We start from the raw sequence: 16,943 nt of genomic DNA on the forward strand, positions 1-16,943 counted from the left end.
GGGAGTCGATTTACACAGCACTAACTCATAATGACGGCATTCCACTGAAGAATTGTTTCCGATTTTTTTCTTTTACTGTGGGTTAATACTGTGTTTTTTCTGACAGAAAATTCATATACCGCAATGATGATGCTTCTTATTAAAATAATCAAAATATATAACGATCCAGAGAAAAAAAGAAATAAGAGGCAATGTAAAACTGAGTACAATATATTTTTAAAGCAATATTGATAATAAAAATAGAATTTTTCATACATATTTGGGGAAGTGAATAGAATCACATTAAAAAAAACTGCTAAGATTACCGGTATGTATGAATGATCATTTACGATTTGGAAAGTTTATTTTTAAAAAAGCAATTTTTGCAATGCCGGGTTGAGAGAGATTAAAAGCACTTTGATGCCTCTCTAAATTTTGCAGGGTTAACATCAAATTTTCTCTGGTAGTATTAGTGGAGAATCAGAGCTTTCGTCTGCATCTTAATTAGGGTTGTTCTATAGTCTTAACAACTGTTGAATCAGTTCCACGTCTTTTTGTGATACAATCCCTGATGCTTCTGGTTGGTTAGAACCATTTCGGGTACTTTCCTTTTTTTTAAGATTTAGTATCCCTGTAGTAAAGGGCTAACATTCACCGCTTTTATCTACATGTATTTGGTTTTCACTAGTTCTCTTGGTATATTTGCGAGGTTTTATAACGTTAAATCAGGGACATATATAATGTAGGTCCCTGGTTATATTTCTCTGTGGAATGTTCGAATCATACGTGAGTTCCCCCTTAAAAACCCCCTTTTATAACAGTAAATTTTAAAATGGAATAGATATTTTTTTTATAAAATAAATTGATTTGTTTTCTCTTCCAAATGAACTTTAATCAATTTTAAAGCTCTTAGTACTACTTGGTTAAAAATCTTGTTTTCTTATATCTTTGCGAATAATCCAAGGAACGATCTACCCATAACCGAACACGCCCAAATTTCATCATAAACGGAATGAAAAACGTGAAACTTGGAAAAATCAAAAGTTTGGGACAATTGTTGCCTTTCTATCTTTAAATATGCTCATTTAACATCCACTCTGTAATTTATTTGACGCTTATTTATGACAGACTTGTAAATAAGGTAATTATTTTATCGCAGAGCATGTTTGGAACATATGTCTGTATCAGTGCACAGGCTTGGGGTCAATTACTTTGAAATGTAATTAATTACTTTCAAATACATTGACAATTTTGTCAATTACTTGCAATTACAATTACATTGAATTTTTCAAATGTAATTAATTACTTTCAATTACTTTGACAAATGTAATTAAATACATTTCAATTACTTCGAGTTTTATTTTTATAAAAAAAAAAAAAATAAAGATTTTTTTAAACAATGTTAAATAAGACTTTTTCTATAGCGATCGAATTCGAACTTTCATTCAGTGTTTTTGTTCTTGGGTATGATAGGGGTTCACACCTGGTCAAAATTAGACCTTTACCTTATAATGAGTGTGACACACTGTATAAACAAATTAAACATTATAAGACAATTAATTATTGTACAAACACAAGCCCATGCTACACCAGTATGGTGTATGGCAAGATCGTTTTTGTTACTTTCTCAAATCCATATTTTTGAAGGAAATAAATAATATCTATCACAATTCCGTTCATTATTTTCTATCTTAAAATGAATAGAATACATGTAAATCTAAAAGGGGATGTAGTTAGTCTAATTGCTGTAAAACAAATTAACTATCTAAACAATCATTGTTATTTGCAAGTGGGAATAGGGAGAACTGAAAACATGGGAAAAAGTGATATAAACCCACCAGTATAAAACTATGTATCAGTATAAGACACCTTTTTAAATATAAACTTTCATTTTGAAAAAAAGTAATTGAAATGTAATTGAAAAGTAATTGAAAATACATGACCTTTTTTGAAATGTATTTAAATACATTCAATTACTTGTAATTGAAGTCTCGCTCAAATACAAATTACTTCCAATTACTTTGAAAAATGTAATTAATTACACTCAATTACAATTACTTTATTCAATTACCCCATCCCTGTCAGTGCATGCATGAAGGTCTGTCATCTAGTCTTTGTATAATTTGTAAGCTAGCTCCACTCCAATTTATTGGCTGAGTGATTTATTTCACGTAAGTTTTAGTGATGGAGTTTCAGCCGATTATCATGGCTGCTGGCCCTGGCAGTAGAATGTCAGACCTCACGTCTAAATGTCCTAAAGCTGCCTTGCTGGTTGGAAATCGACCAATGGTTTGGTACCCAATAAACATACTGGAGAGGGCTGGATTTGAAGGTTGGTGACGTAGAGGAGGAGCACTGCTTAACATTTACAGCAAAATTTAATATTTTGACTTCAAGGTTTAATTTTATTAAAGCATAAAATTATTTCCTTGTATGTCTTTAATTAAGTTGAGCAATACTTCTGGTTTTAATATAATATTGGCTTTTTGATTATTTTTTCCTAAAAAGGATTATTGTATTCTATAAAGTTTGTTATGAAATGAATTAGTGCTTTTTCTGTCCTATATCATCCTTTTTAACACTGAAATTCTGATACAGAGGCGATTATTGTGGTGGACTCTGACGACCAGCCAGAGATACAGAGGATGTTAACTGAGTGCTGCTCAGTGAAGCTCCACCTGGACTATGTCGCCGTGTCAAGTCATGATGTTGGAACCGCAGATGTTCTCAGAGACATCAAACACAAAGTCAAGGTATAAACTGCTTACATATCAAGATAATTATTGCTTTATATAATGGCTTAATTATTATTTTGTAAATAAAATTACAATGTTATTGAATTGATAGACTGTCGAACTGGTGTGAAAGTGACACTGCAAGTATGTGTGTGTAGTGTTAACATAAATATTTTAAGCAAATAATTTGATTAATGGGTGTAATTTGTGATTCCAGTATAACAAAGTGTTATCATAGATTTGTTTTTTAATTCACAGAAAGGATTAGTTATTTTGTTACTGTTCTTGGAATTGTCATACATGTTAACTCTCCCGATTTAGGCGGGAGTCTACCGCTTTTTCACTCCATCTCCCGCCTACCGATTTCATTCAGAAATCTACCGCTTTTCTACAAAAGCTGTGTCTAAAGTATTTTTGGTTCGCTTGGGTATCCATTTTGGAAGCCACTCTCATAAAATCTCGGTAGATATCGCGTGATTTGACTTGGAATCATACAAACGCTTTTTTGTACATAGATTTCAAGCACGGATTTGACAACGACAACAACATAAGACTACCAGTGATTACATTGGTTACGATAAATTAATCAACATCCCTGCCATGAAAAAGGAGATACAGCTTTTAAGAATTAGATGAAAACATTTGACATCGTCTTTGAGGGAACAGAAGCTCACAACTTTATCAATAAAGTCAATAGAAATCACTCGATTGACCAAGTCATGTGGCACATCTCTACTTTCGTTTTCGATCATTGCGGGAAATCTGATTTATATAACGAAAGAAACGAACTTGTTTTAGATCTAGATTAAACCATGCCATCATTTGTTTTGTTTAAAAACTGAATGAACATTCAGAATTATTGTTTTTAGGCTATTTCAGCAAAGATCACTCTTCAAAAGGCTAAGTAAAGAAGCCAATCCAAGCAAAATGATGAGCATGAAAAATATTTGAATTTGTACAATTTATGTCAAACTTAAGGTGTTTCTGTTTTCTTCTTTGCTGTTGATATTTAAGATTAATAAGTATAGGTACTTGATTTCATTTAAGGCTTATAATATACATGTATATTACATGAAAGATATCGATAATCCAAGCGTTAAACAACACGCGCGCAATGCTACCTCTTTTGAGGTCTGAATCTCCCTCTTTTTCATCACAATAGGTTAACATGTATGGAATTGTTGATGTGGTGTACCCACACACAATATTTCCATTTCTAAAGTATAAATATTGATTGCATACAGTAAGAGTTATGCTTTTATTTGTAATTTTTTCCTGAAATCCTGAATTTGAATGTACCTGTAAAAAAAATTCAGAGTTCTACTGAGAGGTTTTGCTCAGTTTACTGATTCTATTTTTAACTTAAGTCAACTGTTGCTATTTTTAGACAGACCTCCTGATTATTAGCTGTGACCTAATTACCGACATCTCTCTCCACAACATTGCCAATCTCCACCGTACCCATGATGCATCACTGACCATGCTTCTATCCCCGCTCCCATCTCAGTACTACGATGCAGTGGCCCCAGGAGCCAAATCTAAGAAACAGCTGGGTGAGAGAAGTTTTAGGGGATGTTGGCATTAAGAACAAGATCCCAAAAAATAACATCTGAAGATAATATTTCCTCATAAATTGATAGTAGTCTGAAGATAATCTCTATTTGATGGTGAAATTTCAAGACACTAACTTCGTAATATCATTTAAATTATTGATTTTTATCAACTTTTGTGTGTGTGGTTTTTTTTCCCTAGAAAAGGACTTTTTTGGATTTGATGAAAAGGGTGAAAGGATACTATTCACACAGTCAGAGGCAGATGTTGATGAAACCATTAGTGTCAAAAAGTCTGTTTTAAAGAAGTAAGCAAGCTAGGTCCTATTTTGTATAAAAGTTAAGTAAAATGTAAAGGTACTGATATTTGTGCAGGGTATTAATATTTAGAATATTTTTTTCTTGACAGACATCCTTACATGTGTATTAAGTCTGGACTAACAGACTGTCACCTCTATTTAATGAAGAAATGGGTCGTTGATTACCTAGCAGAAAACGAGTAAGCTGTAATAGATATATCTCTGTTTTTATTAGATGTTTAGACCTACAGTATCAGAGGAGACCAATTTGAATATGAAGAGATCATATTTTCTTTTTGCCTTTAGGTCATTAGCCTACATAAGGACAGAATTAATTCCCCACCTAGTCAGAAAACAGTTCACTAAGGCAAAGGTCAAGGACAAATTACCTCAGGCCAACCAGTCTGTCATTTCAGACACCCAGAAAATGAGTAAGCATCATTATTATCAGTAGTAATTTAGAAAAAAAAATGAATTTGTAATGTCAAAAAAAAGCATTTATTAAAATTGATTTTGGCAGACATATTGAAGTTTTCTTCTGAGGAGGAGTATGCCGCTGATATTAGAGATATGTCATCTTGGAATGATCACCATGGAGACATGGCAGACTGTTACCATGGAGACAAAATCCGTTGTTATGGTTACATTCAAGATGGAGGGTTATGTTTGCGAGTGAATACCATATCATCGTATAGTGAAGCTAATCGTCAGGTATGTCATAATTACCCACTGGATCTGACTCTGTAGCATTACTTATCTTGTTACCTAACTTGTCCTGTTTTCTTCAGATACAAAAGATCTTCACACACACTGGGATTGAGAAAGAGGTCCCACATCTACATGCTTCTGTGAACATGGCAGAAAAATCTCAAGTAGGTCAAAATTAGGTATTCAGATACAGCACTTTACCCTAACAGGACAGTGGGAAAAGAAAGGCAAATGTCATTGACTGTTTAAGCCAAATTTTATCTTTTTGCCTTCAAGATGATAAGCTTATTTCAGAGCTAATGAATAATCAGGAACCCACATAAAATTACTTATTATATATATACTTATGATATATTATTATATTCTGGTACAGTCTTCCTATGAGTACTCTGTTTACTTGTTTTACAGGTAGGATCGGACTGCTTGGTTGCTGAGGGTACACAAATTGGAGAGAAGGTTTCTATAAAACGTTCTGTGATTGGGCGACATTGTAAGATCGGGGACCGTGTCCGAATCGCTAATTCCACAATACTGGATAATGTTGTCATTGAGGAGGGGTGAGTTGATTGAAGAATAATAACAAAAGCATGCTAATTATATTAATGATCATAGATTTTTTTGTAATCAGTACATGTATATATTTGTGAGATGGGTGATGAAAAAAGGTTCGCTACGCTTGTCTGTATTGGCAATGAAGTACTGATAAATGGTCATTGACATACACTTTTCATTAAATGAGAACAATTTCTGCCAGAGGATATTTGATATTTTTCTTCAGGGACTGAAAAATAATTAGAGAAAAAGTCATTATGAATTTTTTAAAATAAAATTTTTGAACACATTCTTAATTCTGAAGGGTGTTTGCTCATAAATTCATTATGGAATTTATGAAAACTAGTATTGCTTGAAGCATCATACCATTATTACAGTGTTGAAGCAAAGAATAATAACTAGACAATAATTTTTTTTTTTCATAAAATAAGCCTGTTTTGAATACAAGTTAGCAGGATGGTACTTCTTCTGTTAAAAGTAAGAATATTTAATCAGTTGGAGAAACTGATTATAATAATAAAAGCTCTTACTAGTTGTATTGTTTACCTATAAAACAGTGTGATTCTGACAAAGATTGTCTGGAGACTGGAGAGGGTAATTTTTATTTCATCTCCATGAAGTTGGAGGAGCAAATGTCATACCCTTGGCTCCCCAAGTTAAAGTTTATGGAGCAGATTATTTTCCCAAGTACCATCCCCTTTACTGCAGAGAAAATGATGATACATGTACATTCTAACTTGCAGTAATTCTTGTAATCCCCCTGTATAGTACAATCATTTTAATACCCCTAGTTGTATACATTATACAGTTACGGTACATGTACATGTAAGAGATGGGAACTTAAAAGTTGGAATTGATACATGTACACTGTATTACTAATTTATGACATAACTTGGCATTATACACAAAATAGAGAATCATAGGAGCACAAAGTGTTAAACGTTTATTTATTTTTCAGCTGCAATATACAGGGAAGCATCATAAGCAGGAGGGGTGTCATCCGAGATAAATGTGAGATCAGCAACTGTCTGGTGGGGCCGGGCCAACAACTCAATACCATGGGTAGGTCATACCGAGTGTACTCACTCAAACAAAACTCAACACCATGGGTAGGTCATACTGAGTGTACTCACTCAAACAAAACTCAACACCATGGGTAGGTCATACCGAATGTACTCACTCAAACAAAACTCAACACCATGGGTAGGTCATACCGAGTGTACTCACTCAAACAAAACTCAACACCATGGGTAGGTCTTACCGAGTGTACTCACTAAAAAGAAGCAGGGAGTATGAAATTCAATTATTACATGTACAAATAAATCAAAGCACTAAAATGATAACATTTTATTGGCATGATTTGTTTCAGGTAAATACAACAATGAGGTGATTGTTGACACAGTGGACATTTAAGAAGGCACAACTTTTGATGCTGATGTGGTGTAGAATAGTAAAATAATGCACATTTTATACTGTGTTTTCTTGTTTTATAATTCAATTGAGGCAAGCATTTATGTGTACAGTGTACCAAGAATTGGATGTATAAAACTAAAAATGTCCTTTGATATTGGCTCCAAAGTAAGCTTAGCTTATATCACCTAATGAAATGATAGGCAGATTTAAGTTTACTCTTATTATCACATTAAGAAATAAAGTTACCTAACTTTCGGATACGATAAGATAAATGTTGTAAAAGAGTTAAGATCCACCAAAAAAGTGAAGACAAATATTTTCATGCTGTAATGTTTTTTTGCATATTATTTCTTGTAAACAAGTGCAAATACATGCAGTTTCAAATGTGTAGAAATTTTTGGACACACTCTAAGAATGCTGTTTTAAAAGCACCTTAATACTTGTACATGTATATACGTGTTTATCAGCAGTAGATATTTTTGATCACATCAGTAGAACTACAGAGCTGAGTACACCTCAGGTACATTTCGTTCCTGTTGTGGAATCTTCACATGACGTGTTATGAGCGAGGAAGAATTAAACAGTGATTGGCTAGTGGTGGTTGCCATTTCGAGTCTTTTAAATTCAGTAAAAATGACTTGTATGTCAGCCCATCAAGGTTTTTTCCATTATGACTTTTTCTCTCAAGATACATTCCTGAAAGTTAAAAGAAAAAAAATAATAATCTTCTTATGAAAAGAAAATATCATGTACTTCCTTATAAGTAAACTACTGATGATAAAAGGAAATAGAGACGTAGATGTCTATAGTATTGTATAAAATAAAATCAAGTTTTCAACTTCACTGAGACTGTGAAGTCATGTTTTGACCATAAAAAGAAAATTAAATTGTGCACAGTTCAGATACAGAAGTCTATGGCCTAACATACCTAGGTCTTCACGTGGAGGAAGGGATATGCTTCTTTTCCAGTCTGGATCTTCTATAAATAGAAGTTCTCGGACGGCTTTAGTAATGGTCTGAAAAATAAGCACCACTGGAAGTAATGAAACTATACACACCTATTTCATTAAAAGTATGTTATGGTCTAAGTGCCAGAAAACATAAGGATTTATACTGGTTGGCACCTGAGTTTGGAAAAGATTCAAAACAGTAATGTGCCACTGACAGTTTGTGAATATTTAATCATTTCTTGGAGCACCTGAGCCAAAAGCTCAAGTGAGGGTTTTCTAATCAAAGGTCTATTGTCTATGCAGTAAACAAAGTGTACTTGAAACAAACCACTCACACTGATAGCAATGGAAGTGAGGATTCTATCTATGTAAAGTTTAGAAGTACACAGTATTCCAGAATTGCATGGAAAGTTTAAAGAGATTGGAGACCATGCCAATTTTTTTCTCTCTAGATTTTCTATGCAATTTTGCAATGCCTCCACACTTTCGTGTTTACTTTATGATTTATGTGGAAAGTTCAAATCAACAGATTAAAAAAGAGAGTCAATTATTTATGAAGCTAGGTCTAAGCTGACTCCAGTAGGATTTTAAAAATATAGATGTTTTTAATAAAATCAAGTATGAAGAGAGGTACACCCGGGAATAAATGCTAATTTCAGCATTTTTTTATTTTAACGAGTGTATATTTAGACTAACACAGAAAACACAACTGACAGAATAAACCCGCCTGAAATGAAGTGCATATATATAAGTGATACAGAAAATAAACTCTTAAATCTTAATCTTGAGTAGCAAGGATATGTTGTTTACCTTGATATGTTGAAAGTCTGTGATTCCAATATTGGGTAGTTGTGAGGCCTCTAGGGTTATTAGTTTCCTCCCATCAATAAGATTTGTGGTGATGCAAGACTAGAAAGCAATGACCAGATTAAAATTAATCTGATAAACAGATATAACAGCACTCCTGTATCACACTGACTTACTTTTAAAATAAAAGCAAAATTTGGGTTAAAAAAAGATAGATTCCACCGTATGTAACTTTGGTGACAACAGAGACATATATGTCTCTGGTGACAAGTCTTGCTTATATGAGTTTAACCCAACCAAAATGATCACAATATCTAAATATTTGATATTAAATATATTAAATATATCCTACTTTTCCTTACGTTAACTTTGTCAGTGTAAAAGCTTTACTAAATCATTTTTAGCCATACTGTGTAATTAGGGAATCCTATTTTCTCTATCCACTCTGCCACTTTCTCCACAGACCAGTATAAACAGGGCGGAACATTGTCGTCCTTTAAATCTTCTATCGCACTCTCCATCGTCGACATTACTGTTTACGTTTCTAAGGATAATAGTAGTTATCGTTCTTGGAGCACTTGCTTCCGTTTTTTACATCCCGATCCCGATGAGCTAATTATACAACTAAGAACCACAGGACAGTATGGAATCCGGATAGGGCCACGCAGTTCACTATCGCATCATCGCACCATCGAGGATTAGGTCGATAGTGCGATGAAGAGATAATGCGATGACGATGAGGCGATGGTGCGATAGCGATGAAGTGATGGTGCGATAGCACGATGACGATGATGCTATGGCGCGACAATGCGATGACGATGGTGCGATAATGCGATGACGCGATGGTACGATGAGGCGATGGTGCGATAGTGATGACACGATGATGCGATGACGATGGTGCGATAGTACGATGGCGATGAAGCGATATTCACTATCGCTCAATCGTGCTATCGCACCATCGCCATCGCATTATCGCGCCATAGCATCATCGTCATCGCGCTATCGCATCATCGCTTCATCGTTATCGCACCACCGTTTCATCGTTATCGCGCCATCGCATTATCGCGCCATCGACCTTTAAGTTGATGTTCGATGGTGCGATAGTGAACTGCGTGGCCCTATCCGGATTCCATAGGACAGCGCTTATGCTGAGAAGATTAGTGGGATTTGATGAACATTTTTATGTTCAAGTCTATTTACGTGTGTTATTACTTTTTAAAACATATAAAAACAAACTACTTTGCGGTCATTCCTTACCAACAATTTTGATACATTTTTTGTGCAACAAAAGTTTGTTCTAATTCACGACTTTTTCTAAAATATAAACTTTGGTGCTTAATTTGCAAAGTCACTTATGAGAACATGCAAAATCATTCCTCTCTATTTAACCCTTGCATGAAATATGATTGAAAAAAGACTGCAGCTTCAATATATCAAACCACCGATCAAGAAAGGTACTTTTTTCATTTCTTTATAAAAAATAATTTTATGGGTACACTATTTTCAACTCACTTTCGTGGATAATTTAGTTAATGTTTAAAGTGAGACTTCTAATGAAAACTATTTTCATCTCGTACAAAAATGCTTTTTTAAATAAAACAAGATATCCTTTAAATTAATGAATTTATAAATATCTTTATACAAAACTAAACAAACATCCGTGTAGAGTGGTCATGTTTTAGCTCGGGGAAACACCTTTACATAACGCGGATCGAGTGTAGATGTTTTTCTTTTGGCGAATGAGTAACTGAAAAAATATAAAGCCAAACATGAAGTGAGAGGACTTTGGATAATTTGATACCATTACAGGCACACGTTTCGTGGTCATTTCAAACTATTCAGCTTCCCCTGAGTCTCCGTATAGAGTTTGGTACAAGCGAACTCTGGCGGAAGTTTGAGGATTGGTTATCATACCCAAATGCAACTACCTCCGCTTCCAACATGTTATGAGAGTGCCAGAAGAAGGCAGTTTTTCACAAGTTTACAAGAAATTAAATATTGACATAATAGAAACAGAATTTAACCCAGACAAGAAAGGATCTGTGGGGGGGGGGGGGGGGTGCAATCAACATCATTAACACCGTATCTTTAAGGGTATGCATTATGTGCAGTCAATTTTTCCTCTTTTAGAACAGAACCGAGGGACACGCTGTATTTTCAGTCGGAAGTCAATCAAAAAATAAATGGATACTATTTGATTTCTTTCTCAGTATATATCTATAGTCAAGTGAAATATATGAAGATAACGAACAAAATTCAGGTTCAAAACTCCACTTAATCAATACAGTTCGAAGGTAGCGCCGCCGAAATATGGCTGAACAATTGCCGACTCAGCGTTAAACAATATACAATCAATCAATCAGTGGAAGGTAGCGCAAAAGCGGACGTCTTAAACATCAGAGGTGGGATTACAGGAGTTAGTTGCCTGGAGGAATGAGCATCCCCAGCCGACCAGTCACGCCCGCTGTGTATGCTCCTTATCATGATCGGGAAATAACAGAAAAATCCGACGACAATTCAGTGTAATAATAAATAATGGAAAAACGTCAGTCAGTTTTGATATGATAAATTCTGTTCATTACAAAACACCTCATGTTCAGAGTACTGTTTTCTTGTATTTTCATGGGTCTTTGTGGAATCATTATCAAAACAACGTAAACATCAGCATGTTTTGAAAACTTGTTGCCCACCAGCTACTATCGTATTCGAGTAGTATATTCTCTGTAAAGAAGGCCCATTAGACTTGGAAGTTAAAAATGCTTTTAATACTTGATTTTAAAAAAGAGCATTAAAAAGTTTCAAACTAATAAAGAAGCATTGATGCCTATACATGTTGTATTTTTAAAAGGTGTCTCTTTCTGGCCACTGCACCTTCAACCAGAAGCATTTAAATCTTAGTCAAAATAAAATTTAATTAAAAAGATTATGTTGAATTATAAGCTACCATTCGATATTTTACAAGTGATATTTTTATAGAATAACACTACAGATCCGGGAGGATGCCGGGAGACCCCACACACGACGCCTTAGATAATCTGATCCACTCCCAAACACCGCTAATGACACAGGACAACACACTAGAATTAGGTGAGTCTGAAATATGTCAGAACTTTACGACGACTTATTAGAATCTATTAGAATTTTTGGAGTCCCATCCTTATAAATTAGGCACTTATGATTAGACAAGTCTCAGAAATGTCTTTTGAAACACAACTCGGATCAAGCTTTAGTCATTAGAAATTTTTCTATTCGCTTTGAAAAGTGATGAAAATCTTTACCTCAAGGGAAAAAGACGTACATAAAATACTATTTTTTTAAGAGGGGGTGGGGGGGGGGTTGTTGTTAATTACCACGTGTAGGGCTCTAAACAAACTCTCCTTCATATTTGAGTTCACAGTATACTAGTATACGTATATCACATTGAGCATTAAATGTTCAGATGATCCTATGGTTGGTAGATCTTTTATTTAATGTATATCAGGCCAGTAGGAGGGGAAACGTCCCAACGAAATTCTGACCCCCCCCCCACCCAGAAAAAAACCCTTAAGCTGGGTAAATCTTATTCCGTTGGGGGCTTGGTTGGTTCAACTTTTTCTTATTCATGGAACATTTTTTCAACTCCTGGAATTTGCCAGTGATCGATCTTACAGCAATAAGGGGGGGGGGGGGGGGGGGGGGGGGGGGGGCAACGCAACCGGCATCTAATTGAAAATTTCCTGCTGTTCTCAGGAAAAAAATCTCCCATCCAATGTACTTCAGTCTTTTTATCAGTTATGAAACTCCCCTTCCCTTTAGTCGTCAGTACTTATATTCCGATACATGAATGGGCTAATAAGAAAAATATAAGAGAGGTCCAAGGAACAAGGTTTTAATTAAACCAAAATATTTTGCCCCCCCCCCTCACAATTTTACCCCAAGGATGAAAATATTTAAAGAATTTTAAAACCTGCGCATCTACAGGACTTTCAGTGATATTCCAAACTATGGGTGGGTTACTAAAAATGTAAAAGGAGATCAGGGAACTAGTTTTTTTTAATTTTGCCACCCCCTCCCCCACAATTTATCCCAGGGATGAAACATAGGCATTCTGAAACCTTATTGCACACCAACAGAGCACTCCCAATCATATTCTAAAATATGAACGTGCTACTACAAAAAAAAAAATGGAAGAAGAGTTTAAGGAACCGGGTTTTCGTAATTTTAAAAAAAAAAAAGAGATGGCACCCTGGGTAAAATTGAAAATTTTGAATAGAAACTGCACATGTACAAAGTACCATCAAACATATTCCAAAGAAAAGTTGGCTATACTGCTTTAAATATATATTTGAGTAGTTTGATAAAGATATGTTAGTGTGTTGCAGACGATAATAAAATTATCACTGAACATAAAAAGTGATGGTATCGTTATGAAATCATCCGAGAAGGAATCTACCTATTACAAATTGTTTGAACTTTCTTTTTTTTTCAAAATGAAATTCTTATCCATAAATCCGTTTACCCGCCCATGACAAGGGTCTCACAGCTGAGGTAACCGATCGACAGGGGACTCTTACTTCTACATGGCACCTGATTCTGTCTCAAGCTATCAGAGGTCGTGTTCGCTCTGCTCTCAGTTTGTATTGTTTATTCGGAGGGAAAAGATCAGTCGGTTAACTAAGCTGCTGATCTTGAATCCTAATTTAACCAGTAACTTTTAAAGATTTATTATTACATTTCAAGCAATATAGCAAAAACTCAATTGAGTTAAGTTAATTAACCTGAAGAGGTTATATTAGGGTATACTTGTTGATGTAAAAAGAATTTCATGTATTTAAATCGATCAGCACGACACTTTTAGGACGTAAACCACTTGTTTATGTTGACCGAAATACGCGTATATCAAATACAAAACGACTGAACAATTAGAATTGTAAACATTTTAAAGAAATTTGATTTAATTTGGGAAAACCTATGATTTAACCACAAAGGACGATCCTTCTTATACCCCCTAATTCTTCCCTGTGGGTCAAAGCACCGGACATAAGGGTACTCAACTTTATTCCTTTTTATATTTTTATTTTTAAAAAGCTGTTTATATTTCCAAACACGTAGCTTCCCTGTTTCTTTTTTTTAATTTCTTGTTTATGATGATATTGCGTTCATTTTTCATAAGATTGAGTTACAGTTGATGAAAAACTATATTAGATATCATAATTTGATGCAGAATATGATTGAGGAAGTCGGCTGATAATCAGGTTTATGCGTATTTTGAATTTTCACCAAATATCAGATCAGATGTCTGTAGATCAAACAAAAACTTACCGTCAATAGCTGGATCAGGCAGTACAGCGATACTTCTGTAAATCGCTTTTAAAAATGTTTTGCCAAATAAGGTGAAAAATAAATTTCAGAATTTATCATTCTATGTATTTTTTTTCACGAAAAATTAAACTATAAAGTAAGACCGAATTAGTTTTGACTGTTCTGCATTCAAAATAGAATATTTTTTTCATGTATAAGGTCCTCAAAGCATGCTTAATTTATGTGTAATTTATCATTTTCTTATCTCAATTTGCTTCTGCAAAACGTGTATGAAAAGTATATATACATGTATCTTTCTTTCGTTAAAAATATGTATCGTGCACAACAAATAAAACCGAAAAAAGAACGACGACAACAACAACAACAACAAAAAAAAAACAAAAAAAAAAAAACAAAAACAAATCAGGCAATTTTGCCAAACTGCATTTTGTGAAATGGTACCCAAAACTTTTTCTGCTATGCAAAGTATTCTTTTGTGATATTGTTCTCGTGTATCTTGAATATATTGTTCCATGCTTTAAAAAAGCGCGAGAATTTCAATCTTATTTGTCTGTCAGTATTACTGTCTGTCTTTAATAAGATGTATTTCTGAAGACAGGCTTTCATATTATACTTCATTAGATGAATGAGGAATATGATTTTTATGCGCCCGAATCGATAGATCCGAGGCGTATATTGTTTTTGTCCTGTCTGTTGTCTGTTTATCTGTTTGTCTGTTGTCAACTTTAACCTTCGCCATAATTTTTGAACCATGAAAGATAGAGACTTCATATTTGGTATGCATACTCCACCAATAAAGTTCTTTCGAATGACATCAAAGTCAATGACCTTGTGACCTTGACTATGACCTATTTGCTAAAAATAACTTTTTTGAATTTTGCCATATCTTTTGAACCATGAGAGATAGAGACAACATATTTGATATCCTTACTCCACCAATGACGCTCTTTCAAATGACCTCAAGGTCAATGACCTTGTTACCTTGACTGTGACCTATATGCTAAAAATAGATTTTACAAAATTTTCGCCATAACTTTTGAACCAAGAGAGATAGAGACTTCATATTTGGTGTGCATACTCCACTAATGAAGTTCTTCAAATGACACCAAGGTCAATGACCTTGTGACCTTGACTTTCACTTATCTGCTGAATTTTTTTTTTTTTAACCTTGTTGCCGCCGGGCGCATAGTGTTTCACAAACACATCTTGTTATCTCATGTCGTTGTCCCTGAAGTTTGACATTTCTTTTTTTTAAAAAAAACTTTTGACCCGAAAAAAAAACTCAGACTGAGGGAAGGAAAGGCAGCCCTAAGAACGATTAAGATTACCTAGAGTATTCTCAAAAGATGTCGTAGAAGAGCGACCTTTCCCAGAAGATGCAGCTTTAGAAAGGAAATATCCTGTACGAGCAAAGCGCCCACTCCGCCAATTACATTGAGTGACAGAACGATACTGTATCAAAAACTCCATTGAACTTTAGAGACGGTATTGGCAGAAGAGTCATCTAAATCCTTCAACACAAAAATATTCATTCAATTTCATCAATCTTGTAAACAGTTATAGGAGGATGTTTTGTGCAAAGTTATCCACAGTGGTACGTTTACTGAAGCCTATGATGAGTATAGACTGAGGTAAGACAAGACTGTCTGCCTTCACCGATGATGGTGAACTGAATCGTGCGGGAAGCTACAAGAGGCGGCAAGACAGGAGTGCACTGGACCTTCATCAAGTGTCTGGACGTCTTTGACTTTGATGACGCCCTTTGTCTAGTGTCCAAGAAGTATGAACATATGTAGGTCAAAATAGTCTGGCTTAGAAAGCAGCAAAACAGGTCTTTGAGTTACCTTTACAAGAGAGAAATCATGCGACTCAACAATAAACAGAATGTCTACATAGTTTGGCATTGACTCAATCACTGATGAAAAAAAGATTTTTATGGTAAACTAAGAAAAAGCTTCAATAAACACAAGCTTGCGTGCTCCAGATCAACAGCACTGTCAACACGCAAAAAGCTCTGCAACAGTAACGTGGAGTCTATTATCTTCTTTGGCAAGAAGAACCTGTGGCAAGCAAGAAACAATAATCCAACCACTCGGCAAATAGCACAGGTCTAGGAAGTGCATGGCAGTGGATTTCCAGCACTCTCAGAAACCAAGAGAAGGCGGAAGACACACCTCGTTCTCTATTAGAATCCCATGGGTTGACATCGGGTAGTCGTTCCAGGAAAACCTCGCTGAGATGTGTTGAGAAATTCAAACAATGTGGGGCTACTGAAAAAAGGTTGCCCAGAACAGAATGCACTGCATGGAGAACTGTTGCCCTTTGTTCCAGCCGGAAACCAGAACTGGCCGTGATTACGCTTACGTACTTTTCACCGTAAGATACTGGGGTTTCATTATTTCCAATTAAGTTCATAGCTTGTGTCAAGTACTTTCCACATTCACTATGTTTGTTATCCCTTGAAGAATTACCTACTTTTCTAGTTTAACCTTACTAAGACGTAGGTTTTGTATCTGTGACAAGACCGTTCCGAATAATTATGCTCTGTTTATTTAACCCATGACATAGACTTTGAAAATTGCAAAAACTGGTCTTATTTGTCCTTGAAATTTAAATAATGTGACCCAAAGAAATCTGAATTCTTCAGAA

The 16,943-nt window shown here is 34.9% G+C and overlaps 2 protein-coding genes across 2 annotated transcripts; one reads left to right on the forward strand and one right to left on the reverse strand.

Annotated features, from left to right (window-relative positions):
- Positions 1-975: 975 nt before the first annotated feature.
- LOC134233472 (translation initiation factor eIF-2B subunit gamma-like) lies at positions 976-7,293 on the forward strand. The gene is made up of 12 exons (XM_062715437.1): positions 976-1,120; positions 2,156-2,311; positions 2,578-2,732; positions 4,102-4,267; positions 4,467-4,572; positions 4,674-4,763; positions 4,870-4,994; positions 5,084-5,274; positions 5,352-5,435; positions 5,680-5,828; positions 6,782-6,885; positions 7,193-7,293. Exons 2-12 carry the CDS (start codon positions 2,164-2,166, stop codon positions 7,234-7,236), a joined length of 1,362 nt encoding a protein of 453 aa, XP_062571421.1. The 5' UTR covers positions 976-1,120; positions 2,156-2,163; the 3' UTR covers positions 7,237-7,293.
- Positions 7,160-9,629, reverse strand: LOC134233473 (sterile alpha motif domain-containing protein 15-like). Its single transcript, XM_062715439.1, has 4 exons — positions 9,404-9,629; positions 8,997-9,095; positions 8,165-8,252; positions 7,160-7,932 (listed from the first exon to the last, which is right to left on the reverse strand). The coding sequence occupies exons 1-4, from the start codon at positions 9,521-9,523 to the stop codon at positions 7,796-7,798; spliced, it is 444 nt and encodes a 147-aa protein (XP_062571423.1). The 5' UTR covers positions 9,524-9,629; the 3' UTR covers positions 7,160-7,795.
- Positions 9,630-16,943: the final 7,314 nt, after the last annotated feature.

The sequence above is a fragment of the Saccostrea cucullata genome, unplaced genomic scaffold (assembly GCF_032062105.1).
Source record: "Saccostrea cucullata isolate Sc308-1 unplaced genomic scaffold, CSIRO_AGI_Scuc_v1 ctg258, whole genome shotgun sequence".
Classification (NCBI taxonomy): Eukaryota; Metazoa; Mollusca; class Bivalvia; order Ostreida; family Ostreidae; genus Saccostrea; species Saccostrea cuccullata.